This window comes from Sapajus apella, unplaced genomic scaffold (genome assembly GCF_009761245.1).
Source record: "Sapajus apella isolate SASKATOON/1434 unplaced genomic scaffold, GSC_monkey_1.0 scaffold20, whole genome shotgun sequence".
In the NCBI taxonomy this organism is placed as follows: Eukaryota; Metazoa; Chordata; class Mammalia; order Primates; family Cebidae; genus Sapajus; species Sapajus apella.
The window spans coordinates 14,977,672-15,005,635 of record NW_022436960.1 but is presented as its reverse complement, the minus strand read 5'-3'; the positions used below and the strand labels follow the sequence as shown (position 1 = coordinate 15,005,635).

General features: G+C 43.9%; 1 protein-coding gene across 1 annotated transcript in view; it reads right to left on the bottom strand.

Moving 5' to 3' along the window:
* Positions 1–27,964, bottom strand: part of KCNK10 (potassium two pore domain channel subfamily K member 10) — a 141,015-nt gene that overhangs the window by 51,851 nt on the left and 61,200 nt on the right. Inside the window, exon 3 of the mRNA XM_032287690.1 lies at positions 9,138–9,255. Coding sequence (XP_032143581.1) covers positions 9,138–9,255 — 118 coding nt within the window. The remainder of the gene's footprint in view (positions 1–9,137; positions 9,256–27,964) is intronic.

The following is a 27,964-nucleotide window of genomic DNA, read 5'->3' as shown; positions in this document are numbered from 1 at the left end:
GGTCAGAAGTTCCAGACCAGCCTGGCCAAGATAGTGAAACCTCATCTCTACTAAAAATACAAAAATTAGCCGGGAGTGGTGGCAGGTGCCTGTAATCCCAGCTACTCGGAAGGCTGAGGCAGAGAATTGCTTGAACCCAGGAGGTGGAGGTTGCAGTGAGCCAAGTTCACACCACTGCACTCCAGCCTGGGCAACAGAGCGAGACTCCATCTCAAAAAAAAAAAAAAAAAAAGAAAGAAATGTTAAACCTCCTTTTATTTACTGGAGTCAGTATATTTTCTTTGGTTGTTTAAGCTTGTGTGCTTTGAGCTTTCTATTGCCTGCAACTGAGAACATCTTAATACACACTTTGGGTCAGAGCTCATGGCAGGCCAGTGAATATTCTCTGACCTCCACAGCTAGGGACTGAGCCTTCTGGCTGCGGCAGCTGCCATCTGCCATAATCTTTGGACCATACACTCTTGATTTAAAGTCTTAGGCAGAGCTCAATGCACATATCCAGCCTAGGAGGCTGTTTCCTCTGTGGTGGGAGGCAGGACACTGTGTCATACCAGTTATGCATAGGAAGGGAATCTTTCCCCAAAATCAGAAGGAAGGTAGATGCTGAACAGGAAACTACTACAAAGCAAACATGCATCAAAATCAGAAATGCAAAGTCCACTTCAGGATCATGGTACAATGCGAACACTAGAGACAGGGTCCTTGTTCTATTCAATTTGGAAAACACGGTTTTCCCTCTCACTCTTTCTCTTAACTGAAAAAGAATGCATTGTAAGTTGAACGTCATTTTGTTGGCTAAATTTTAACTCCAGAGTGGAGGATCTTATAAAGATACAGCTACAGAATTCCGAAGAAAGTCTTAATACAATGTACGTAAGAATAATGAGATGAAGAAATAATTGTTTTTCCATTGACTTAGTGGTAAAATTCATTCATTGCATGTGATCACAAGGTTTATAAGAAAACTCAGAGCCCAGCAATTCATCCAGCTCTTCCTGAGCAATTTTCCACTAGTTAGGAGTCAGGAAAGAGGAACTGTGAGAGCTGATGAGCTGTGTTTTCATTAATTGTGAAATACACAAATATTGGCCTGTTTCCTTTCTATCTTAAAATTTGCAACATAATATTGCAGACATTTTTGCATATTATGAAGTTCCTTGAAAAACACATTCTTTGATGTTTTCTATTGGATCCATTATTCACACCACGATCACATATTGCTGGAAGCTTAAGCTGTTTCTACTTTTGTAATAGGGTAACACCATGGTGTTACATTGTGAAGTGTGGTCTTCATCTTTGATTGTTTCCTTGGAAAGATTACCAATGGATTGCTCTGTCAAAGCCATGACCTTTTTAAAGGTTTGCCAAATTTCTTTCCAGATAGACTCTCATGAGCAGCTTAAGGTTATGTACTTTTCAGACATAAAAAATGTGTTTATTAGGTAGAATGTGTATAGAGACACCTTGGGAATAACAGAATCTTTTCTGAAAAGCAGTGCTACTCCTTAGTATCAGAGATCCCTTTTATCTGAAGATATCAAAGCACTTCTTTTTGAAGAATGTTTTCTTGTGTTGAGATATATGGAAAGATTTGCTAGTGTAGGGCAAACGGAATACCTTCAGGCACTCCTCCAGACCAGGAGCCACACCAGAAGGAAGAGCAGACTCTGCTTAGTCAATGTCAGGGATGCACTGTGTACCCTGATCCCTTCTTGGTCACTAATTCAGTGTGAGAAAGTCCAACCTGCCTTTGATTATTGGCTCTGCTGGCGGGTCCCCAGTAACTAGCTTTTTTAAACTGGATGAATGATGCTCACTTCTATGTGCAGATGCTTTTTCACAAGCTGTCATTTGTAGAAGGGCAGCAAAGGATCAGGCTCTTACCAATACCTGTGAAATGCTATTAGAGTTTAGTCTGTGAGGCATTTTCAGATTGAGCCATCTGACTCTACTCAGATCAGAGAGAGAGCCTCTGGTCAGGACCCAGGTGGTAGCCAGTCACAGTGTCACTTGCCTGGCAGCCTCATTTAATGTATCAAGGTACCTGCTGGTACATACCCAGCACTTGGATTGGATGTTTATTTCTTATTTTCATTTTTCAGAGAAGGGGTATTGCTTCATTGCCTGGGCTTAAGTGCACTAGTGTGATCATAGTTTACCATAACCTCAAACTCCTGGCTCAAACGGTCTTCCCACCACAGCCAACCAAGTAGCTGGGACTACAGGTATGCACCACCATGCCAGGCTCATTTTTAAGAAAATGTGTGTAGAGACAAGGGCTCACAATACTGTTCAGGCTGGTCTCAAACTCCCGGCCTCAAGTGATCCTCCCACCTTAGCCTCCCAAGGTGCTGAGATTATGAGTGTGAGCCCCCACGCTTGATTCAGATGGGATGTTTAACCCATGGGTTTGAAAAGAACAATCACCGTGGCCAACATTTACTGAGTTCTTACGAGTTAACATGCATTGTGCTCCATAAACATCATCTCATCGAGGTGGGTGCTGCTATTAGCCTCATTTTATCTATGAGAAGACTGAGGCCCAGAGAAGTTAAATAATTTGCCCAGTCCTTCATGGTTAGTCAGTAACAGAGTCCAGCTTCATTCACCAGGACCAGCTACATAATTTGTAGGGCCCACTACCAATTGAAGTGGGGTCCCTTGCTAAAACACCAAAATGGTTTAAAGCTGAGAGCATTAAACCAGGCACAGGATCCTTCTACGTGTGGGCCCCGTGGGACTGCACAGGGTGCACATGCGTAAAGCAGCTCTGCCTGCGTGGACAGTCTGGTGATCACAATAAGAAAGCACACTCTTAACTAAACAAGTGAGGCTGCATGACACACAGTTGGGCAAAGATTGGACTTTGGCATGTAAACAGCAAATGGAAGCCTTTGTGTGTGCTCCCCAGGCATAAGTCATCCTCTTTTGTTTTATTTTTAAAAATTTTTTTAAATTATACTTTAAGTTCTGGGTACTTGTGCAGAACATGCAGGCTTGTTACATAGGTGTACACATGCCATGGTGGTTGGCTGCACCCATCACCCTGTCATCTTCATTAGGTATTTCTCTTAATGCTGTCCCTCCCCTAGCCCCCCATCCCCAAACAGGCCCCATTGTGTGATGTTCCCCTCCCTGCGTCCATGTGTTCTCATTGTTCAACTCTCACTTACGAGTGAGAACATGCGGTGTTTGGTTTTCTGTTCTTGTGTCAGTTTGCTGAGAATGATGGTTTCCAGCTTCATCCACGTCCCTGCAAAGGACATGAACTCATCCTTTTTTATGGCTGCATAGTATTCCATGGTGTGGAATATGTGTATATCTGTGCCACATTTTCTTTATCCAGTCTATCGTTGATGGGCATTTGGAGTGGTTCCAAGTCTTTGCTATTGTGAACAGTGCTGCAATAAACATAGGTGTGCATGTGTCTTTATAGTAGAATGATTTATAATCCTTTGGGTATATACCCAGTAATGGGATTGCTGGGGCAAATGGTATTTCTAGTTCTATATCCTTGAGGAATCACCACACTGTCTTCCACAATGATTGAACTAATTTACACTCCCACCAACAGTGTAAAAGCATTCCTATTTCTTCAAATCTTCTCCAGCATCTGTTGTATCCTGACTTTTTAATGATTGCCATTCTAACTGGCATGAGGTGCTATTTCGTTGTGGTTTTGATTTGCATTTCTCTAATGACCAGTGATGGTGAGCTTTTTCTCATATGTTTGTTGGCTGCATAAATGTCTCCTTTTGAGAAGTGTCTGTTCATATTCTTTGCCCTTAAATGCCAGCTTGCTCTTCGTGAAGGACATGGAACTGTTTTCTAGCCAGAGGTGAACAGATCTGAATTCATCCTGAGCTCATCTTAATGCACATTCATTACAGCCTCCCCTTGGCTTTGTCCCTGTGGAGCTGGTTGTCTTTTGCTGAAAGTCACCAGAAGCCAGTTGGTGGAGATGCTCCTTGGACTCCTTTGGGTTTACTTAAATCCAGTTATAATGTTCTGAGCTAGTTCTACTGGACAATTACCCCTGTGCCATCCCCTCTCATTTCCCAGCCTCCATTGCCCCAACTGCGCTGAGAGATACCCACACCTCACATTCAACTGGAGGTCCACCCAAATCACTGAGCCAAATCCAGCTCCAGGTATAGAAGTCTTGTCCCTTGTCCTGGTGCTGTGGGTGCTGTGGGAGAACAGTGAAGTTTCTGGAGAGAAAATAAGAATCAACCACCTGTTTTCTCCTGGGACTGAGTTTTCCTAGAGACATTTGCTCAGAAATAATTCCTTCCCACAGAAAAGCACAGGACAAACTTACAATTGCTAACACTGGGTGCTTAGTTTGCATGTTTCACAGGTATTTAATATTTACATGTAACTCTTGCTTTGCATGTCACTCATTTAATCTTTAATAGCTGTAGGTAGGCACTTTAATAGCCCTGTCTTTTAGATGAAGAAAGTGAGGCAGAGAGATTAAGAATGTGCCCACGACCTGAGAGTTAGTAAACAGAAGAATCAGAACAAAAATCTGTGTAGTCTCTAGTTCTAAGCCTACAGACAACTGTCACACCTTACGTCAATGTTTTACTCAAGTATTCTGGAAGGATGGGCAGGGCAGTCAGACAGATGGGGTATAACTAGATCCCCAAATCCCGGAATGTGGTCTTCCTACTGCCTCAGAACAAAGCTCCAAAGTGTAAGTGCTGGAATTCTCCCAGAGTGACAGGGTTGAGGGTTAAATGGTCTCTCCTTATAGTTCACCAAAGGCATGGAGCACAAATACACTCACACATGTGCCCATGCATGAGACACAGCGTCACTCAAGAATGCTCCATTCGGCCGGGCGCGGTGGCTCAAGCCTGTAATCCCAGCACTTTGGGAGGCCGAGGCGGGTGGATCACGAGGTCAAGAGATCGAGACCATCCTGGTCAACATGGTGAAACCCCGTCTCTACTAAAAATACAAAAAATTGGCTGGGCATGGTGGTGTGTGCCTGTAATCCCAGCTACTCAGGAGGCTGAGGCAGGAGAATTGCCTGAACCCAGGAGGCGGAGGTTGCTGTGAGCCGAGATCGCGCCATTGCACTCCAGCCTGGGTAACAAGAGCGAAACTCCGTCTCAAAAAAAAAAAAAAGAATGCTCCATTCACAATTTCTCTGTAACATGCAATGCCATTTGATAGTATTTTACACACAGTAGAACTTTTTTCAAATTGGAATCAATCCTCTCAAACCCTGTCACTGCTTTATCAACTATACTGATATAATATTCTAAATCCTCTGTTGTCATTTCCACAATATTCACAGCATCTTTACAGGCAGGAGCAGATTCCATCTCAAGAAACCACTTTCTTTGCTCATCCATAGAAGCAACTCCTCAAACATTCAAGTTTTATCATGAGATACGGCAATTCAGTCACATCTTCAGGCTCCCCTTCTAATTCCAACACACTGGCAGTGACAGCCTCCATAGAATTAAAAAGTGAAGTCTTAAACCTCTCAAAATCATCCATGAGGCTTGGAATCAACTTCTTCCAAACTCTGTTAATGTTAATATTTTGACCTCTTCCAATTAATCGCAAAAGTTCTTAATGGCATCTGCAATGATGACTCCTTTCCAGAAGATGTTCAATTTACTTTGCTCAGAGCCATCAGAGGAATCATTATTTATGGCAGCTACAGCCTTATAAAATGTATTTCTTAAATAATAAGAGTTCAAAGTCAAAATTACTTCTTCATCCATGGGCTGAAGAATGGATGTTGTGTTAGCAAGCATGAAAATAACATTTATCTCTTTGTACATTTCCATCAGAGCTCTTGGGTGACTAGGTGCATTGTCAGTGAACAGTACTCTTTTGAAAGGAATCTTTTTTCTGCGCAGTAGGTCTCAACAGGAAGGTTAAACTCTTCAGTAAACCATGCTGTAAACAGAGGTGCTGTCATCTAGGCTTTGTAGCTCCATTTATAGAAGGAAGGCAGAATAGATTTGGCATAATCCTTAAGGGCCTTAGGATTTCCTCAATGATAAATGACCACTGGCTTCAATTTAGTTACCAGCTGCATTATCCCCTAATAAGAGAGTCAGCCTATCATCTGAAGCTTTGAAGCCAGGCATTGACTTCTCTTCTGTAGCTATGAAAGTCCTAGATGGCATCTTCTTGTAATATAAGACTGCTTTGTCTACAATGAAAATCTGTTGTTTAGTGTAGGCACTTTTTTTTTTTTTTGAGATGGAGTCTCGCCCTGTCACCCAGGCTGGAGTGCAATGGCGTGATCTCGGCTCACTGCAACCTCCGCCTCCCCGGTTCAAACAATTCTCCTGCCTCAGCTTCCCGAGTAGCTGGGATTACAAGTTCCCGCCACCACACCCAACTAATTTTTGTGTTTTTAGTAGAGATGGGGTTTCTCCATGTTGGCCAGGCTGGTCTTGAACTCCTGACTTTGTGATCCACCTGCCTTGGCCTCCAAAAGTGCTGAGATTATAGGCGTGAGCCACTGCGCCCAGTCTAGTGTAGCCACTTTCTTAGCTAGACCTTTTGGGTAACTTGCTGCAGCTTCTCCCATAGCACTTGCCACTTTAACCTAAACTTTTATGTTATCAAAAGGCCTTCTTCCCTAAAATGTCACAAACCAGCCTCTGCTAGCATCAAGCTTTTCTCCCGAAGCCTCCTTACCTCTCTCAGCCTCCGTAGAATTAAAAAGCATTAGGCCCTTGCTCTAGATTAGATCTGTGCTTAAGGGAATGTTGTGGCTGATTTGACCTTCTATCCAGACCACTAAAATTTTCTCCATATGAGCAATAAGGCTGGTTCACTTTCTTATCATTCCTGTGCTCACTCACTGGAGTAGCACTTTTAATTTCTTTCAAGAACTTTTCCTGGACAGGAACAGTGGCTCATGCCTGTAATCCCAGCACTTTGGGAGGCCAAGGCAGGTGGATCACTTGAGCCCTGAAGTTCGAGACCAGCCTGAGCAACATAGTGAAACTCCATCTCTACAAAAAATTTTTAAAATAATTAGCTCGGCATGGTGATGCACACTTGTAGTCTGAGCTACTTAGGGAGCTGAGGTGGGAGGATCCTTTGAGCCCAAGAATCAAAGCTGCAGTAAGCCATGATGGCACCACTGCACTCCTGCGTGGGTGACACAGAGAGATCCTGTCTCAAAAAAAACACAAAATTTCCTTTGCACTCACAACTTGGCCAACCGTTTGGCAGAAGAGACCTAGCTGTTGGCTGTTTCAGAGTTCTATATGCCATCCTCACCAAGCTTAATTATTTCTGGATTTACATTTAAAATGAGAGGCATGCACTGACTCTTCCTTTCACTTGAACACTGAGAGGCCACTGCAGGGTTATTAATTGGCCAAATTTCAATACCACTGTGCCTCCGGGATCAGGGATGCCTAAATTGCCAGCCGGTGAAACAGTCAGAACACACGGCACTTACTAAGTTCACCGTCTTAAAAAGGCCCGGTTTGTGGCACCCCAAAACAATGACAATATCACTGACCACACATCTCCTTAACAGACATACTTAAGAGTGAAAAAGTTTGAAAATATTGTGAAAATTACCAAATGCAGCACAGAGAGACAGAGTGGTGCATATGACATTAGAAAAATGGCACCAATCGACTTGTTCAATGTGGGATCGCCACACACCTTAAATTTGTTTAAAAAAAAAAAACTCAACATCTTCAAAGCACAATGAAGCAAGGCACAATAAAGTGAGATACAACTTACAGAGAATGATACAATGAGTAATAACGGATAGCAGAAGAGAGAAAGGAAGTTGAGACGCTAAGTTCACTGGCTGCATCATATGTAATAGCTGAGAGCCAAGAGTTATCATTTAAAGCTGGCTAATCATATAAGAGAAACATAAGCACATTTAATCATTTAAAAGATGATGTCCACTAAAATTTTGTGTTGTAAAAAGAGAGAGAAGAGATATAGGGATCGAATACCCATTATAGGGATCGAATACGTATTGGTTAACAGATAGAACACTAAGATTATTATATGCTATTATACTTCTAAAGTCAGCCCCTAGGCCAGGTGTAATGGCTCATATCTTCAATCCCAACACTTTGGGAGGCCAAGGTGGGTGGATCACTTGAGGTCAGGAGTTCAAGACCATCCTGGCTAACACAGTGAAACCCTGTCTCTACTAAAAATACAAAACTTAGCCAGGTATGGTGGCAGGTGCCATAATCCCAGCTACTCGGGAGGCCGAGGCAAGAGAATCACTTGAATCCAGGAGGTGGAGGTTGCAGTGAGCCGAGATGGCACCACTGCATTGCAGCCTGGGTGACAAGAGTGAAACTCCATCTCAATAAATAAATAAATGAAGTTAACCCCTAAGATAAAAATGCAAAACTCTCTAAGTGTTACAAAAAAAACACACACAAATAAAATAAGACAAAGACCAATACAGGAAAGAAGTCATCACAGTTCATTCTAGGATCACTTGCAAAAAGCACTTATCTCGTCAAAGTAATGCAGATGTTTCAATTCTATCTAATTAAAATTGGGAAGACAGAAGGACAGGAAAAGAGCCCTTCTGTGGTGGGGCAGGGAGGAAGAAAGAGAACTAACTCCTCATCTTCCACAATAGGAAGTCAAAAAAAATGCCCAAAACTGAAAATTGCGGAAGTAGTACAAGCATGATATTTAAAGACATGGGGATGAACGTTAAAATCAACAATCAAAACAGATGAAAGGGACAGTCTCTGGAAGGGTAAGAAAAGGTGAGAGGGTTAGAATGCGACTGTTTTTTATAACAAACTTTGTAGAACATTTTGGTTCTTTACTCTGTAACTTTAATAAGAAGTACAATTTTTCAAATGGCAATTGAGCTCAAATGAGTAATCCAAGTTCAACCGACCAACTCATATTTTCCATTCTAACCTTTTCATTAGGTTCGCTAGCCCTTCATTCTGGACAAAGAGATACTTCATTCTGCTTTGGCTTTTGTTGGAAGCCACCACAATGACTGCATTAATTTAAATGACAGTGTTTCCTAAGTCTCCTCTGAACCTCAAACTATCGTGTACGTGATGAGGACAAAACCCTGACTAAGCGCCCTTACTCAAGATGACCTGCAGAGGAAGAGGTATTAGCAAACGAACGGGTACCTATGGTGGTGATGACGGTTCCCGCAAAGAAAAAGGCACTGCCGAGGTCCCAGTGGCTGCTGTTGTTGGAAGAGTTTCCTATTGGACTGACTCCCGCGTTGTCAGCATCAAGGGCATGCTGCAAAAAAAGGGAAAAAGCACAAGACTCACTTTAAAAGTTGTTTTTTAAAAAAGAAAAGAAAGGTTCCAGTAAATTATCCCCCTGCTCAAGAACCTGCAATCATCTAAAAAGAACTGGTTAAGTGGAGGAGGGTACCATCCCAAAGCAAAATACTACGCGTCCAGTTGTGAACATTAGAAAATTAATGTTACGTGAGAGGGGGGAACACTGGGCTATAGAATATGGTGACATTTATAGAAAGCTTGCAGGTATGGGGTGGCTCAGATTATGCAAAAGGCATACAAGTTGCTGTGTATACACACACACACACACACACACACACACACACACACGTCTAGAAGAATGTTCACCCCAAGTGGGCATTTCTGCAAGGCAGGATTGTGGTTGCTTTTTCACTGTTTTCTGCCTTCTAAGAATGTTTTACATTGAGCTTGTTTCAACAGGGCAGGAGTTAAGAGCCATCCTGGCTGTGCCCGTTGTTAACTTCAGACCCTTGGGTAAGTTATTTGAACCTCTCTAAGCCTAGTTTCCTCATTTGAAAACTAGAGATAATACCTTCCCCACGGGGTTGTTGTGAGGATTAAATGAGATGGTCCAAGTAACACCCTTCGCCCAATGTCTGGCGCCAGTTAGGGTTGAACAAACAGTAGCCAATTTCATGATTGTCCTTTCAGTCTCCCCTACCCCACACCACACACACACACGTTGTCCTTTTTAAAAATAAGCTACAATGACTCCTCAATGATAACCGAATTTGGAATTCCATACACCTTAACATTTCCAACAAACTGGCCACAATGCTGACTCATTTTCATCTCACACTGCTATAAATTCCCCACTCTGGGCAGGACACGGCAGGAGATGTTCCCTGTACTGATGTACCTGTGCCCTCCCACAAACAGTGCACATCCTCCTGGGTCTAATTCGAGCCCTGCCTCTTCCAGGAGACTTAGTCTATGCATCACTGCTTCACAGTTGCCTCCTTCCCCAAGTTCATACTTCAGCAACAATTAAATATACTGCTAAAAATCCCTCCCTAGCCTCATCACAAGCAGGATACGGTGAAAAACTCCATAGCAGTTCTTCCTGAGCTGGCCCTGCCATTGTTTTTCAAGCCAGGGGAAAAGGTAGGACGTAGTGTCATGGCAGCCCAACTCCATGCTGTTCACACAGGTGAGCTGGGATAGAAAAGCAACAGGTGAAAGCCTTGGAGAAGAGGTAACAGACATAGGAGCTGCTTCTAGAACAACAAACAGAGACTGTTCCTTGGGCAAACCTAACTCTAGGTAGGGAGAGCAAGACACAAATATTGAAACGTAATTACATTTATCCTAAGTAATGCCCATGGCGTAGAGTGGTTGTCACAAATCAGATTACAACTGAAAAAGTCAACCATTGTTACATTTTGCCTTCTTTAATCTGGATTATTTCAAACACTCTGGATGGACCAGGAGATCAACAACCTTTTCCATAAAGGGCCAGATAGTCAATATTTTAGCCTTGGTGGGCCACATATGGTCTCTGTTGTATATTTTTCTTTTTAATAATCCTTTAAAAATATGCAAAAATGATTTTGTACAGCTCAGGGGTTGTACAAAAAGAGGCTGCGAGCTAGATTTGGTAGACTCATAGGCAACTGGCTGGACTATACAGGGGAAAAAGGCACCTTCTGTCAAGTTCTTAATCTATTCTTTTCTGCCTCTAAGAGAACATGGAATATTATGCAAGGCCACAGCCGGCCACTATTTCTAACAAACCCTGGCACCCTAGAATTTAAAATCTGGCTGCATGAGATGTGTACAGACTATCTTTGCATAAATCAGCCTAATTGACAATGGTCACATAATCATCAGAGGTATGTTCCGCTCTGCTCTAGAGGGGAGACAGATGGTGAGTCCTTTCCACTGGTAACATCTCTGTTTTAACTGTGCCGTATGAGTACCATCAGACCAAGCCACAAAGCTTTCGCCAGGGTTTCTTTCTTCATTATCTATTCAGCTCTGATGAGCCCACTTGGAAATAATACCACAGGGAGAGCTCTAGGCTTCAGTCACTTAGGTTGCTTCAAATCATGCCATCAGCACCTAATATTTACAACTCCTATCAAGCTGTGAAGAGAGGTTAGGCTCACAGAAGTCTCACAGTGCCGAGAATTCCACATAAACGTCATAAGCAAACCCAGCACAGCACACAGAAATACAGATCTGCACATAAGACAAACGGAGATGATGTTGATTTGTCTCATCAAAAAGTCTGAAGATTCCTTTTCAAGTTTCATTTTTCTTGAATTATGTAATTTATAAATATTTAATGTTTACCTATGTAACCCTCAAGAAAGTGTTTATCAGTTGAAAGGAAAAGGAAACTAACATTTGTTACGTGCATGCCTCTCGCTAGGTGCACTCTGTTTTATCCTTTCTACAAGTTGTGTATGATTCCATTCTATTCTTTCCACAGCTCACAATAAAGTAGCATTATCCCCCACCTTAGAGATGGGGAAACAGGCTCAGGAAACTTAAGGAACTTGTCCTAGGTCACCCAGCCAGGAAGTGGAGAGGCCAGGATTCGACCCTGTCTGGCCCAAAGCAGATGGTTTTGGCTTTCCTCTATCTTTGGTACCCAGAATGCACGCCACCTCCCCCACTTCCATCCTCACCTCCAGACAGATGAGGAAGGAGGACAGCCATTGTCCCAGAATTTAGGCAGAAGAGGCCTTACAAGGGATCATTTCTAATTAGTCTACTTCCTTGAACATGAAGATGGAGACACCAAACTTCATTTGGCCCTTGAAGCTGATTAGAGATGAGTCACTCTCCATTAAAATAAAATTAGAGAATAAATTAAAGTGGAAAAAGGCTGACTTTTATACCCAAAAAGGGAGGGATCAGAGAAAAGGGAGAAGGCCTGAAAAAGGAGGACAAAAGAAATACAGCGAGAAAAAGATGTGTCAACTGACACATGGGAAATTCAGGCTCAATAGCAGCAATGCCCGGGGCTTTGAAGAGCAACTCCATCTAGTATCCCATTTCAACTGTGTTCTGTCTGTGAAGTCAATTCCTCTCTCCCTGCCAAATCTCCAGTAAAATGGGCAACACACCTAAGTGCCTTGGGGAAGCAGTTTTGTGGAAATTATACATAAGGGTTGTTATGAACACAGCAGGGCCACTGATGCTCTGACCTAACTCCTCGAGAGCAAGACTCAATGAGAAGGAGAAAAATAAGCTCTCCCACAAGTCACCGAACTTCTGGTAAGGCTTTAGAAAACCCCAAGACTGAGAATGACATTTGATTTTCTCTCCGATTTTTATGGCTTTGAAAATCTCTGGCAAACAACCAGAATTCAAACGAATCAGCAAACTTGGGTTATGACTGACTGCAACAACATTTTTAACTCAATAATAACAATTCTAATTGAGCTTCTAGTTCTAATTTCTATTAATTTTCTAAAGTATTTTCTGATCATCTTAATCGTTTGAGCTCAGGTAAAACATTTTGAAATTAATTGCATTTGCTTTTAAGATTTTTCTCTGCATTCAGGCTGCAGAAGCGAATGAAGGGCAGCCCATTAGGAATGTGTGAGCACACAGATGGTGAAATGACACAACTGCGCTCTGTACATTTAACTCAAAAGATGTTACAGGGTAGAGGTTCAACCAATGCTATTCAATAATTTCAGACTCAGTGAGAATCATTTGTTCACTTACAAGTTCAACCATTATCAACCTCAGAGAGATCTTATGAAGATCAAAAAAATACACACAGATAGATAATTCAGTAGAAGTAGACAGATAATTAGATATGGAGGATACTGTAGATAAAAAGGCATTACTTTAAATTTTAATTCCATTCCTTCTTGGATCCTTTTTAGCCTCTAAGCTGGAATTTCCAGCACTCACCTATCTACCCAGTAAATGACCCAGGAGTGAATGTTTTAAATCAACAATAAATAAATGAACAAACTAAAATAATAAATTTAGATATATTTTCTTCCCAGAGGTGTAAGAGGAAAATATTTTACTTTTTTCTAAAATTAGACAAACACAAAAGCAACTCAACACCAACAACAAAATAATAGATTTATTTCTTTTAAAAAGAGGTGGAGAGCTGACTTGAAAGAGGGCAAGATCTAAAAGATTCTATGCCCCTTTCTCTCCCTTGTCCTCCCTCCCCCACACCAGGCATTAGGACTACCTGACATGCCTAAGAGAGAAACTGCAACCTCTCACAAAGTGAGGCGGGTCTGCAGCTGATGCGCAGAAAGAGAAGAGGAGGAGGTAACTGGACCCTTCACAGGACCCCCCACCAGGTTTCCCCCACCAGTTTCCTCCCATCAGGCAATGCCAGCTACATGAATCACTGCTCCAGACAGCGCGCGATACCATCATGAGCGTTAGTGCTGCACTGGGATGAATGATGGCCCGCAGGGGACCACTAACTGTCTGTGGCTTTTCTCCTATGATCTGTGCACTCAGTGAGATCATCTGTTTCTCTGTTTCCTTATGTGCCACCAAAAAGAAAGACAAACAAAGGTGCAGCAGTAATCTCTCGGCTTTCTCTGATTGGCTGAAGAATACAACAGATTCGTGCCCTATGCATGGATGCCAATAGGTAGGTGACCAGTTGATCTATTGTCCAAAGCAGGGAACTTGCAAACAGAAAGGTAGCTCTGTTCACGACTATGCTGGGACCACGGGACAGGTGCAACCCAGGATGCATGGTCATTTTACTAACAGACTGTTTGTCTCTCGAGAAAGAACTTCTGCGGGCTGCATACACAATGTTCTTACTCCCTAGATGGCACAGGCAGCAAAGGTATTATGAATTGGGGATTCAGCCAGGGACTGAGGCAGGGTAAGGGCATGAGTGTGGAAAGTGGCTTCTGAAGTGTATTAAAAGTGAGCCTATTCCAGCCATTGGCAGTTGGAAGGAAAGCCACAAGCCCTGTGAGAAAGGCAATCAGCAGACCACATTCATTACCACTCAAAAATGCCCCTAATGATTCAAAACCCCAGCAGCAGGGCAGCAAGATCTCCACCCACCTCCTCACACATTTGTGGCAGAAGAGCCTCGGGTTTGAAGTGGAAAGACAATATTTAATTTGCTTGCCACAATTCTTTCTCCTGCTTCAGAAGTATTTCAAATATAAATATTCCACAGCCACCCAAGTGAATATTCTGTGGCTTGGAGAAGGGCAACTTTACATCCAAGGGCAAGGTGAGTTCATGACATTTCAAGCAACCATGGGAGGATCTTAGGGAGGATTTCTGGGGTCACACCTAGCGAGGCACTTTTGTGACTGATTCAGAGATATCTTGGCTTCAGTTCAGAGAGGGTAACAGTAGAAGCACCTCATACATTACTCTTGCAACAGGGAAAGTTCTTGGATAGAGTAGTAAATATTCAGCCTCGCAAGTTGTTCAGCTTCTCTAAACCTCGGTTTCCTCATCTGTAAAATGAGGGACTAATACTTTCCATGCAGGGTTGTTGTCGGAGTTGTTTAAAAATGAACGTAAGACTTCAGGCACTGTGCCTTGTCGTTTCTTATTCAGGAGTATTAGTAATAGGAATCCTTTCTGAGTACTTCTGAGCATAGACTAACTCAGCCCTGAGGACCTAGTATGATGGGCAACACTGCTGCCCCCAGGGGACTCATGACACTGAGAACAGTATAGCTCCATGTGTACAGTACACATCTGGTACACAGCAAAGCTAACAAACAATGTTCTCAGAATTGTCAACAGGGTGTTCACCATCCTGAACTCTGCAAAGGCAGCTTCTCACCACCTCGAGTTCCTTTCTTTATCTCAGACGCACAGCTTCCCACCTGTGGGAAGCGCAGGCTGGCTCACACCCAGCCCGGGACACCCAGTGATTTGCAATAGGACGAGGGGAAGAGAATGTGGGCTGACGCATGTGTGCCTTTACCTCCCACCCAGACAGTCAACATGGCAGTCAGGCCTGGGCTGACCTGAGTGGACACATCCCAGTCGAGTGGCCTTCCTCACTGCCACACCACCTCCACCTCAGAGTCCCTCACTAAAAGCAGACCAGACCATGAAAACGCAAAGAAAGAGGCACCTTCAGTAATGTGGTGGATATTATAATGGCGTGTATTTTCCTACTGCTCTAAGTATCTGGTTATGTGCAAATATTAGCGTTTCCTCAGGAGTCCTCAGGGAGCCAGGCAGCAAGGTTTCATCAGAACTTTACAGCCTGGTTATAAATCTAAAGTGGTGGCCACTGGCAGAAAGGACAGGGCAAGTGGAGAATCTGTTTGAAGAAGAGGAGAGAGAAATCCAGGATGGGCTAGCACGCATGCTCATAGCGTATGGTCTTAGACATGCTAGCTTTTTTTTGCCACCGCAGGTTAATCTTACAATGGGGATTTCTGAGACTCAATTCATTAGAACCTTGGATAGTCACTAATGACTAATCTATCTGAATATTATCTTATGAGACCAAGTCATATTTGGGGGTGCTCTTGTACCTTCCAAATTGTGCCTTATGGTGGAGAATTCATTTCCTCTCTCTCTCTTTGACTATACGGAAGGATGAAATAAGACAAATTTTAAGCCATGAGGAATGTATCAAGTCCACTGAGGAAGGAGGGAGAGATGTATATACTTTGATATGATCAATAAACTTTCAGACCAACAAGCTGCCACCCTTTCATCTCAGCTTGGACTCACACTCGACAGGCTGAATAACAAATTTGCCAAGTGAGGGTGAAAAATTGCCCTAGTCCTGAGGAGAGTGTCTGATATATGCCTTGTTATCTCTGCACTTGAGATTACTCCCATTAAAGATGGGCCTACCCAATTTCTATTAAAAGAAAACTGTACTGGACTACAGAAGCAGCTACAGGAATTCTGATTCGTTACACTGTGCACTAATGGAAGATTACCATTCCTTCCATTGTCATGGCACTGAACAGAGCCTGAAATTTAATATTTAGAAGATTAATGACATGAAAAGGAGAGGCTTCTGCCGTCTTGTTTTTATTGTAGCTATTTATTTGGGGCTCTTTATTGCTTTTGAGTGCTCAATATTAATCACAGATTAAGATTTCATTTCCAGCTGGGCATGGTGGCTCATGCCAGTAATCCCCACACTTTGGGTAGCTAAGGAGGATTGCTTGAGCCCAGGAGTTCAAGATCAGCCTGAGCAACACAGTAAAATCCCATCTCTACAAAAAATACAAAAATTAGCCAGGTATGGTGGTGTGTGCCTATAGTCCCAGCCACTCAGGAGGCTCAGGTGGGAGGATTGTTTGAGCCCAGGAGGTGGAGGCTGCAGTGAACCACGATCATGCTACTGTACTCCAGCCTGGGTGACAGAGCAAGATTCTGTGTCAAAAAAAAAAAAAAAAATCATTTTCTGTGCCTCCTTAGAGAATGGGTCACCATCTCTCCCATGAGCATAGTTTGATAAGAGGAGAAACAGGAAGTGGAAACAATGCTAGAAACTACAGGGAAAGTTCTAGAATACTCCTAAAATTAAGCATAGCTGCCAGCACTTGCAGTGTAGCAGACTCTGCCTTCTTATCCCATTTAGTCCTCAGGAAACCCTGTCATCGTCGATGCTATTACTGCTCCCATTTGACAAGCGAGGCAGCAGAAAATAGAAGTAACTTGTCCACAGTTACAGCGGTTAGGAAAGTGTCAGAGTTGAGACTGGTTAAAAGTCCTCTCTTTTCACTCTAGCCTTCTATCTCCCACAAATAGTTCTCTTGTAAACATTTTGCTAAAGCTCATCTGTCATGTCACCTTCTTCTAACTAAAAAAAAGGACAGTTTTAGAGAAGTCATAATTTGTATTTCTCATCTCCATTTTTTTTTAAAACAAAAGGTTAAACACTCACTCAGTAAAGTTAAGCTGCACTAGCAGGCCCATTTCCATAGAGAAAGAAGGAAAAATAAATGTTCCCAATATAAAGTGATAAGCTACTCTTAATTGCAGACCTGAATGATAACCCATGGACACTGGTTTTAGATAGAAAAGAGTGACCCAGCCTCAACACCTTATGTTGACACAAAGCCCTCTAAAGGACAACCAGGAAGTAATCATGACTCTCTGCAGTTGACTCACAAGTGAATGAAGGTCCTCTTGGGGGTCCCATAGGTTGAGTCAGAGACTCCTGCTCTGTGACTAAGGACCTGAGCGTTTCCTTGTCTTCCAGAAGCAATCATACTGGGCTGTAACTGTCCACTAGAGTATAGCATCATGGATAAAAAGCATGGATCCTAGAGCCAGATTGCCTTGGCTGGGTCACTGTTTCACCTCTCACTTACATTTGGGCAAGTTATTTAACTTCTCTGTGCCTCATTTTCTTACCCCACTTCCTAGGATCACTGTAAAATTTAAATGAGTGACTATACATAAAGCATTTAGAGCAGTTCCTGTCCACAGTTAGCACAGTGCCAGTGTTAGCTAGTGATATAATTCATATGAACCTCAAGCTCCTTGAGGACAGGGTGAAGGCGTCTTGCATTTTTCATTATTTTTTAATTACTAGGGCCAAACACAGCACCTGCTTCATGATAAATACTAAGTAAATATTAGTCACATAAATGAAAACATTTTATTGGGATAAGTAATAAGAGCAATTGTAGGAATCATACACCATCAGAATCTCATTATTCCATAATGTACACAGCCACACCCTGAAGGAGAACAAATACATGCACATTTGTATAGAAATGTAGTCACAGGAGCATTCACTTCTGGGTTTGGGTTTTATTTTTATGGGAGGTTTTTTTTAGTACATTGAATTCTTATTTGCAAATTCATTTTCCAGTGGCATGCCAATTTCCATTACCTCTTTAATTTCTGGCTTAAAAGCTTTAGATCTCCATCACTAAACAGTGATGAAATCAATAACCCCAGGGATAGAAACAATAATAATAATGACTTGGAGGCCTGTAGAGACAGACTGGGGCCTGCAGGCCTGATCTTGCACACATCGAAGCATCTTTCATGTGACTGCTTTGCTGGTGAAAGGGCAGCTCTTCTGAATTCAAAGCAATAGCCAGGAAGAGTCACTTCAACTCAGAGTTGAGCCCTTGGGCTCAAAGAACCGGAATCTGCACTCTCCAGACAAGGGTTCTGGACAAAAGGCTGCTTGAAATAGGGGATGGTCCAGCACAGAGAAGGCTGCTCTGGATCTGCACTCTGAAGTCACAACAAGGATTTCCAAGAACATCTCAGGTGCTGTGCTTTCTGACAAACTGCTTTCCTAAAAAGCCTTATGTCCCTAAACATGTAAATATGTAAAGCTTTGACGGCTATAGATACCAAGGGAATCTGTTCATGCATAAAGAAGACAAAAGGTGAGTTTTTGTCTTAGCTGGGTGTGGTGGCACGCACCTCTAGTCCCAGCTTCTCAGGAGGCTGAGACAGGAGAATCACCTGAATCCAGAAGGCAGATCCAGAGAAGTGCTATTGACAACCAGACCAAAAAGAAAGGACTTGTATAATACAGAAACAGAATTTTTTGCTTTCCTTCTGTGAAGGTTCTAAATGAAAGGTTCTTGGTCTTCAAAGCAGATACAATGAGCACCATTCCTTCTTCCTCAAGACTTTGGCATCTTCTGTTGGCCAGCCACTGTGCCACGCAGAAGGGATTTATTAATAAAAGACACAGACTCAACTTCAAAGAGCTCACAGTCATGAGAAGGGGAAAGAGAAAAGTGAAGGTCACCCAAGAGAGTCTAGTGGGTACAGTATAGGGCAAATGGGGCCAAGCAGGACATGACACAACATAAAGGTCCCATAAAGGCTTCCCCCAAGAGTTGAGATTTGGCACCACTGAGGACAATTCAGGTCAGAAATCCAGAGCAAAACACTTAGCAGAGTGCCACAGTTGTCACTCCATAAATGTTTACTTATTGAATTAATGAATGAATAACTTCAAACCCTTTGGGTTTATATGAAGGAACAAAATGGTAATGTACTAATTGACCAGACCATATACCCTGTTGCTAAAAACATACCTGTAAGCTTCAGGGTGCTCTGAAGATAAAATCCAAAGTCAGCCCCTGCATGGTTTGGCTCCTGACTGTCTCCAGCCAAACTGCTTTCTAAGTTCCCTTTGTTAAAAGCCCTTTGGGCACATTTGCTCAAGTCCTCAGCCACACAGGTTGCTTCCCTTCATCCAGGGCCTTGACTCCACCTCCTCCGCCTGGAATCCCTGACCTACGAAATCAGTTCTCCTCTTCAGGTGTCCCATAGCTCTAGCTCCCCCTCCTTTGCAACTCTCATCTGGGTTATAGTTACAATTATTTGTGTAATAACACCCATAAGGTTTGCCTCTCCCACTGTCTAGAAGTAGGGTCACCATATATTTTATCTTTCAAACCAAAACACATTTTTTTAATAGAGACAGGGTTTTGCCATGTTGCCCAGGCTGGTCTCAAACTCCTGAGCTCAAGCGATCCGCCTGCCTCAGCCTCCGAAAAGTGCTGGGATGATAGGCATCAGCCACCGCACCTGGCCCCAGGACACTTTTGAGAGAGAAAGGGGCACTATTAACAATTGCTCCACAACCACAAAACCTGGGACATTTGGTCATTCTAGCTATAAGCTCCAAGAAGGCAGGGACCATGTCTGTCTTTTATTCATTATTACATCTCAGCATCTAGCACTGTAGGCAATCAATAAATTTGTTGAATGAAAGAATGAATGAGTGAGTGAACAAATGAGTGAGCAAGTGAGTGACTCAGGTCTTGGCAGAAGAGCAGTGCCACAGCCTTGGGAAATGCTTATGGGTCATGCAAATCACCCATCTCCTTGGGTATAGAGAGGACAGTTTGGCAGTTCATAATCCCCAGCCCTCTCATCTGCAGAATAGTAGCTTTGGTTGCCATGACAACAAAAAAGGTTCACACCCAGGACCACAGCACAATACCCACTCCTCAATGCCACGGCCCACATCTTAGACTAAATCCTTCTCCACCAAAGCATGGTAGAGTCAGGCCCAATGAGAACAGCCAATCAAATGAGTCAGTAAGTCAGAGACCGATGGTCCGGCACCCCAGCCTTGTTGTGGAGGCTCTCTGTTATGTCAGAAACGTTACAAATATGGGGAGAGGACAGGAGACAGAGCTCTGTGTCAGAGGCAAGTTCTAACTGTCACAAAGGAGCGTTCTCATCATTTCGTTTGAGTGGATTTTCCTTTCATCGGGAGGAATTTGTCTTGATCCAATTATATACTCTGTAACCCCACTGTGTCAAGCCAAGGAGAGTACTAGTAAGAGACTATGGCCTCTGGAGTCAGAGAGATCTAGCCCAACTCGAGTCCTACTTTGGTCACTAGCTGGTTGCAAGAACTTTGCCCTCTACAAAATAGGTAGCAACAGTGGCCACCTCTTGGTGCAATGGAGGGAGGCAAATGAAGCTAAGTAACCTATGCAAACTCTCTAGCACCCAGCCCGCACAGAATCAGTGCCTGATAAATGATGCCAACAGGAAAGGGTGGGCGGAAGGGGGAGAGGGAGGAATGTGTTAAAAGGGACATAATAACAGCAAGATAGGAGGAATAATTCCTAGTGTTCTATACCACTGCAGGGTGACTACAGTTAACAATAATCTATAGTTTCAAACAGCTAGGAGGAGGATATTGAATGTCCCCAACACAAAGAAATGATAAATGTTTGAGATGATGAATATGCTAATTACCCTGATCTGATCTGATCACCATACATTCCAGGTATGGAAACATCACTATGTATCTCATAAATACATACAACTATTATATGTCATTTTAAAAATTTTTTAATAAAAAAATAAATTGTTCCAAATAATACTCATCAAACACAGTCTAAGGCCCAAGTATACTTGGGCAAAGTATCTGATACTCTACTTGGAAAGGATTAAAAAAAAACACCTGAGTCAGCACAGTGGCTCATGCCTATAATCCCAACACTTCGGGAGGCTGAGGTGGGCAGATCACCTGAGGTCAGATGTTCGAGACTAGCCTGGACAACCTGGTAAAACCCTGTCTCTACTAAAAATACAAAAATTAGCTGGGTGTGGTGAAGCAGGCCTGTAATCCCAACTACTCTAGAGGCTGAGGCAGGAGAATCATTTGAATCTGGGAGGCAGAGGTTGCAATGAGCTGAGATCTCATCATTGCCCTCCAGCCTGGGCAACAGGGTGAGACTCCATCTCGTGGACGGAGGAGGGAATCCCAGAGAGGTCATAAAGTGAAAACCAATGGTAAAGTTCCTATTCACCAACATAAAAAGTCACTGGACCAGTCAGAGAGAGAGAAAGAGACAAAGCCAAGTGGGAAGAGACCCTCCAAAACGCTCATGCTCCAGGCAGTTCCAGACCTAGCCCCGGCCAGGCAGATGAAAGCCCCGGGACTTTCTTAGACAGAGAAGCACCCTATCACGGTGGAGAGACCTCTGAGGACTTCAGTAACTTGCTGGAGGCAAGGAGTAAAGTTGAGCCAAGGAAGAAGCCAGCCTTCCAGGGAGTGAGGTCACCTGCTCACTCTGAGGGGATTAGACCAACCTACCCCCAGAAACGTTCTCCAGTGAGAGAGGAATGGACCCCTGGCGTTTGCTTTATGGCAAGTTACTTAGAATGAAAAATCCCATGTCCTTCCTGATGGGCGCCTCATCCAACAGTAAACCCCCTCCTGTGAAATGTTGCTCCCTTCAACAAGGCTGTGACCAGAAGAAATGGCAGCCATGGGACCACTTGAGCTCCAATGAAGACACTCAAAATCTTAAAACATCCAGCAATTCACATCCTGAGAAATGGCTGCTGCAAATCATCATCCCTACAAACTGAAGCATTCATTCCTCATTTGCCTGTCAGTCAATGAAGGCTCCTCACGATTTTATTCTTTGAGGATCACAAAAGATGAATGTTTTATGGTTTTCTCCAAGACTAGTCAGTACAGGAGCTTCTAAGACAATTGCCCTGGGAACAGGGAGATAAGCAATTACAGCACATGAGGACGTCAAAAATAAAGGCTTTTTTGGGACAGAGTGGCCGCCAAATCAAGTTCATGGAAACCTCAACTTCAAAAATACATTTAATTCACTTTATTCTACTGCCAAAGAAATGCAAGTACTCCAGGTATGATTCTTTGCCTACTCAGTTCACTTGAGAGAAGAAAGACGGAAGGGGGAAGGAAACAGTGTATCCTGAGTGCTAGTGTCATGCTAGGCACTCCACTAGGTTCACTCACTCCTCCCAATCAGAATGACTGTCTGAGCCCTGTAATATGAGGAGGAGCCTTAGGTTTAGTGGGGTTAAGGGACCAAGTCTATCTGATGTAAAGTCCATGTTCATTCCCCTTCTGACACACCCTTTCTTTGAAAATACAATATTCCCCACGTGGAGGGCTACAGCACTATACCAGACAGCCCAGTTTTCTTGAATCATGTTTCCTTCTCCCTCCAGTCTTTTCCTTGGAGTAAAAGCTTTATGAAGAGGTCTACATGTCAGTGGAGGGATACTCACCACTGACGCACGCGAGCAGTATGGCACAAGGGTTCAGTTGTGTGGGCTCTGGAGTCTGGCTTCCCGGGGCTCAAGTCCCAGTTTAATCACTTATTGGCTATCTGGACTTGGAAACGTTATTTAACTCCTTGGGGTTTATTTGCTCATCCATAAAATGAGATGATAATGATAGAACCTACTTCGGACTGGGCATGGTGGCTCAAACCTGTAATCCCAGCGCTCTGGGAGGCCAAGGTGGGAGGACTGCTTGAGGCCAGTAGTTTCAGACCAGCCTGAGCAACATAGTGACACGCTGTCTCTACCAAAAAAAAAATTTTTTTTAATTGGCTGGGTCTGGTGTTATCCACCTGCAGTTCCACAAACAGACGGTGTCCACTTCACAGTGGAGTGGCCTCTGAGGACTTCAGTGACTTGCTGGAGGCAAGGACTGAAGTGAGGCAGGGAAGAAGTCAGCCTTCCAGGGAGCGAAATAACCTGCTCATTATGAGGGGATTAGATCAACCTGGCCCCAGAAATGTTCTGAGAAGGCTGAGGCAGGAGAACTGCTTGAGCCTGGGAGTTTGAGGCTACAGTGAACCATACCGCACCACTGTACTCCAGCGTGGGTGACAGAGCAATACCCTGTTTAAAAAAAGGAAAAAAAAAAAAAAAAAAAGAAAGAACCTACTTTGTAGGCTCCTTGCAAGAGTTAAATGAGCTAGAGGATTAAAGCACTTAGAACAGAGTCTAGAGGAAAGTAAACACCAATAAGTGATCGCTATATTTTATGATTACACCAGCTCTGCAGGAAGTTTCCCGGTTACAATCATCTGCACACTCCCTCACATCTCAGGGATTAGATTCCAGAGATGGACGCATCTTTTGTGTCCTTATGAGCTGAACTGCTGGGCCCCAGCTTGGGTTAAGCAGCTTGCCCTAGGCAAGCTCGGTCCTCGTGAAATTGGAATTAACGTCATCGTCTCCTTTGTTCAGAAGGGTCCTAATTAAAGGGGCCTGGCCCTTCCCCTTGAAGATCCACATACCTCATTAGGGTTTAATCACAGTCAGGCATTGGGGATATAAGCCCGCTCACCCAGTCTCACCTGGGAATCAATGGTCACTGCTCCTTCGAGGCTGCCTGAGCCGACCGGGTCCCTCAGGTTCTCTAAAGCTGTATGTCAAACCAATCAGAGAACTGGGGGGACAGAGATCAATGGAGCTGGCCCTAGTGTCTACTTGATAAATGTGAGCCTGCGAGTCCCCAGTAAGGCTTAGGATAAAGATGGCATTCTAGATGCCCACAGTAAACCCTCTGAATGGAATAGAAACTTGTTGTGTTGCTTCCCTGGGCTCAAGTCACAAAGAGAGAGCATCGTGGTGTAAGCAGCCCAGCCCAGCACTTGGGGAGCGACTTCTGTGAAGGGCACTGTGCACTTGAACAGCAGAAGTAACATTTCTCTGTTAGAAAACGTAGGGTTTGCAGCCCAAAGGGCATTTCAGACACCTTCTTCTCTTTCCCTTAGCAGAACTCCAGCATGCACACCATTTAGGAGTTTTCTGGTTTCTGTTTTTCCTCCTTTCCTAACAAATAGGCAGCAGCAATAACAAGAACTCAAAGTTATTGAGCTTCTTTTGTTTAATCCAAAGACCACCCTAACAGGTAGACACTATTGTCACAATCTCCATTTCACGGAAGAGCAGTGGAGGCCAGGGGCGACTATGATATTTGCCCGTCACACAGCTCATTAAGTGGAATAGGACTTCACACAGGAAGATTAATTCCAGAGTCTCAGGGGCTACAGGCCAGGGAGGGATGTGGAGCACAAAGCAGGCACCCCAGAAATCTTTGCTAAAGGAGGAACAAGTAATTTTCTTTTCATTTTTCTTTTTTCTTTTTTATTTTTATTATACTTTAAGTTCTGGGGTACATGTGCAGATCTTGCAGGACTGTTACATAGGTATACACGTGCCATGGTGGTTTGCTGCCTCCGTCTCCCCATCCCCTACATTAAGTACTTCTCCCAATGTTATCCCTCCCCAATATCCCCGCCCCCTGCTATCCCTCCCCTAGCCCCCCAACCCCCAACAGACCCCAGTGTGTGATGTTCCCCTTCCTGTGTCCATGTGTTCTCATTGTTTGACACCCGCCTATGAGTGAGAATATGTGGTGTTTGGTTTTCTGTTCTTGCATCAGTTTGCTGAGAACGATGGTTTCCAGCTTCATCTATGTCCCTACAAAGGATGTGAACTCATCCTTTTTATGACTGCATAGTATTCCATGGTGTATATGTGCCAAGGAGTGAGTAATTTTCAAGTTTTCTTTGTCAACTCTTTTTTTTTTTTTTTTTTTTGAGACAGAGTTTTGCTCTTGTTGGCAAGCTGGAGTGCAATGGTGTGACCTCTGCTCACTGCAACATCTGCTTCCCAAGTTCAAGCAATTCTCCTGTCTCAGCCTCCTGAGTAGCTGGGATTACAGGCACCCACCACCATGCCCAGCTGATTTTTATATTTTTAGTAGAGACGGGGTTCTATCATATTGGCCAGGCTGAGTCCTATACTCCTGACCTCAGGTGATCCGCCCACCTCGGCCTCCCAAAGTGCTAGGATTATAGGAGTGAGCCACCATGCCCAGCATCAACTCTCTTCAATGTAGCATTTTCTCTGTCTCTCAGCATCTCTCACCTGTGATGTTTCAATATTCTAACTGGTCTTCCTTCTTCCAGTTTCTCCTTCCTCCAACCCAACTTCCTCATTGCTAAAAGGTTTTTTCAATGGGCAATCTCCATCTTCCAAGCCTGCCTCAAAGCTTTCAGTGACTCTCGACATTCCACAACATAAAGGCCCTCTAAGCACCTCCTCAGTCCAGCTCCCACGACCCCTTTCCCAGCCTCATTTAGATGTCCTCTCATACTCCTCAGTTCAAGCCATTCTGACCACTGGCAATGTCTCAGATCTGGCACGGATCAGTATAACGTTCTTATTACCACAAACTTGTTAGCATTTCCCCATGGGCCACATGCAAGCCATTGGGATACCCTCCAACCATGGCCTGCCCAATGAGTCCCTCCCCGATTTCGTGTTTCTGTTCCGGTCATGGTAGTTCAGAGCCTGGGATATGTGGTCAGACTGCCTGGCAGTAAACCCTGGAACTGCCACTTCTTTTTTTTTTTTTTTTTTGAACTCCTGACCTCAATCTGCCCGCTTCAGCCTACCAAAGTGCTAGGATTACAGGCGTGAGCCACTGTGCCTGGCCTACAGATGGCATTTAAAGCCACAGGATTGAATGAGATGCCAGGTGAAAGAAGGGCCCCACAAATGAAGCTGTGAGGCTCTTGGACATCTCAAAGTGGAGCTGAAGGGGAAATCAGCAGAGACTGAGAAGCAGCCAGAGAGAGAGGAAGAAACCCAGGGAGGGTGGCATCCTGGATTCAAAGAAACCACCGTTTCAAGGAGGATGTGGCTGTCTGTGTTCAGTACAGCTGAGAGATCACATGAGATGAGGGCAGGGAAACGCTGGCTGGGTTGGTAACAAGCACGTCAACTGCTGACCTTCAAGAGGGAGGTTTCAGTGGCATGGTGAGAACAGGAAGGCAGCGTGCATTGGGTTGAGAAGAAAATGGGAAATAAGGAACTAGAGGCAGTGACAACTCTTTTTAGAAGTTTCTCTGTAAGAAGGAGCAGAGAAATAGGCCAGTAGGTGGAGAGTGGTGTGGACCAAGGAAAAATTTAGTTCTGTGAACAATATTATTTTCATCTGAAAGTGTACAGAGGGCTTTCTTGAGATAGGCACTATGTCTAGCACTTGTGTTTGGTCTTACCTAATCCTCACAACAGCCTTAAAAGAAAGATGCTCTAATGGTGACCTTGAGCCATCACCTCCTGCCGCCTCACCTCCTCATCTCTATGTAGGCATCAAAGACTATCCTCACAGAATAGCTGTGGGGACTGAAGGAGATAAGTAACCACAAAACAATCTCTGAGCTCCATTTGTCTCAATAGGGCTCCATTTTTTTGACATCTTTCAGATAGCTCTATTCCAACAGATTATAATGATTGGTTTACATGCCTCTTCCTCCAGTGCTTCTCCACCGACTAGCCTGTTAAATTGGATAACTCTTTGTGAGAAGGGGGGTCTCTACTGTGCATTGTAGGATGTCTGGCAGCATCCTTGGCCTCCACCCGATAGATGTCTACAGCACCTCCCCAGCTGTAACAACCAAAAATGACTCCAGACATTGCCAAATGCCCCCTAGCAGCAAACATCCCCTCCCCGGTAGCCCCACCCCAGCCCATTAAGAACCACTGCTTGAAACTCTGAGCTCCCTGAATAATACTAAGAACACTCCCAGCAATAGAAGCAGCAGTAATCCTTTTGTGAGCGCTTACCATGTGCCAAGCACAGTTCAAAGCCTTTCTCCTGAAACCCTGCACTTAATCCTCTCAACACCCTGAGGCCACATTCTATTGACAAAGAAACAAGAGGTGACTAAGGTGCTCAAGGTGTGTCTCCTTCTTTTTTTCTCTTTCTTTTTCTTTTTGTTTTGTTTTGTTTTGTTGTTTTTTGAGACAGTCTCTCTCTGTTGCCTGGGCTGGAGTGCAAGGGCACCATATCAGCTCACTGCAACCTCCACCTCCCGGGTTCAAGCAATCCTCCTGCCTCAGCCTCCTGAGTAGCTCGGATTACAGGCACCTGCCACCATACCTGGCTAATTTTTGTATTTTTAGTAAAGACAAGGTTTCACCCTGTTAGCCAGGCTGGTCTCAAACTCCTCACCTCGCGATCCGCCCACCTCAGCCTCCCAAATGCTGAGGCTGATATGTATGACAATGCTGGCATTACAGGCATGAGCCACCGCGCCCAGCCGTGTCTTCTTCTTTCTATCCCAAACACCTGGCATGTTACCTGATACAGCAGGAGTTCAGCAGCAATTCTGAGAATGAGTGGATGGGTGGATAGATGAACGAGTGACTAAACAAATGAATAGATGAGAATACCCCCTCCATAACAGCAACCCGTCTTTCTTCACCTTTAGGGACAGTGGCCCATCACTCTCCTTTGGAGTCCCAAGGTATCCCATAAAGTGGTTTTACTTGTCCGAGAATCCCTCCCCACTATGCTCTAAGAGCTACGGCTCTTCTAGGTTATCCATGCATTTGGGGGGTGTCATGCTGTTCCAGGTACTCTATTTTTGTTATTGGTAATATGAAGCACACCTTCCAGCTTGGCTTTATGAGGAGGTCACGCAATCCAG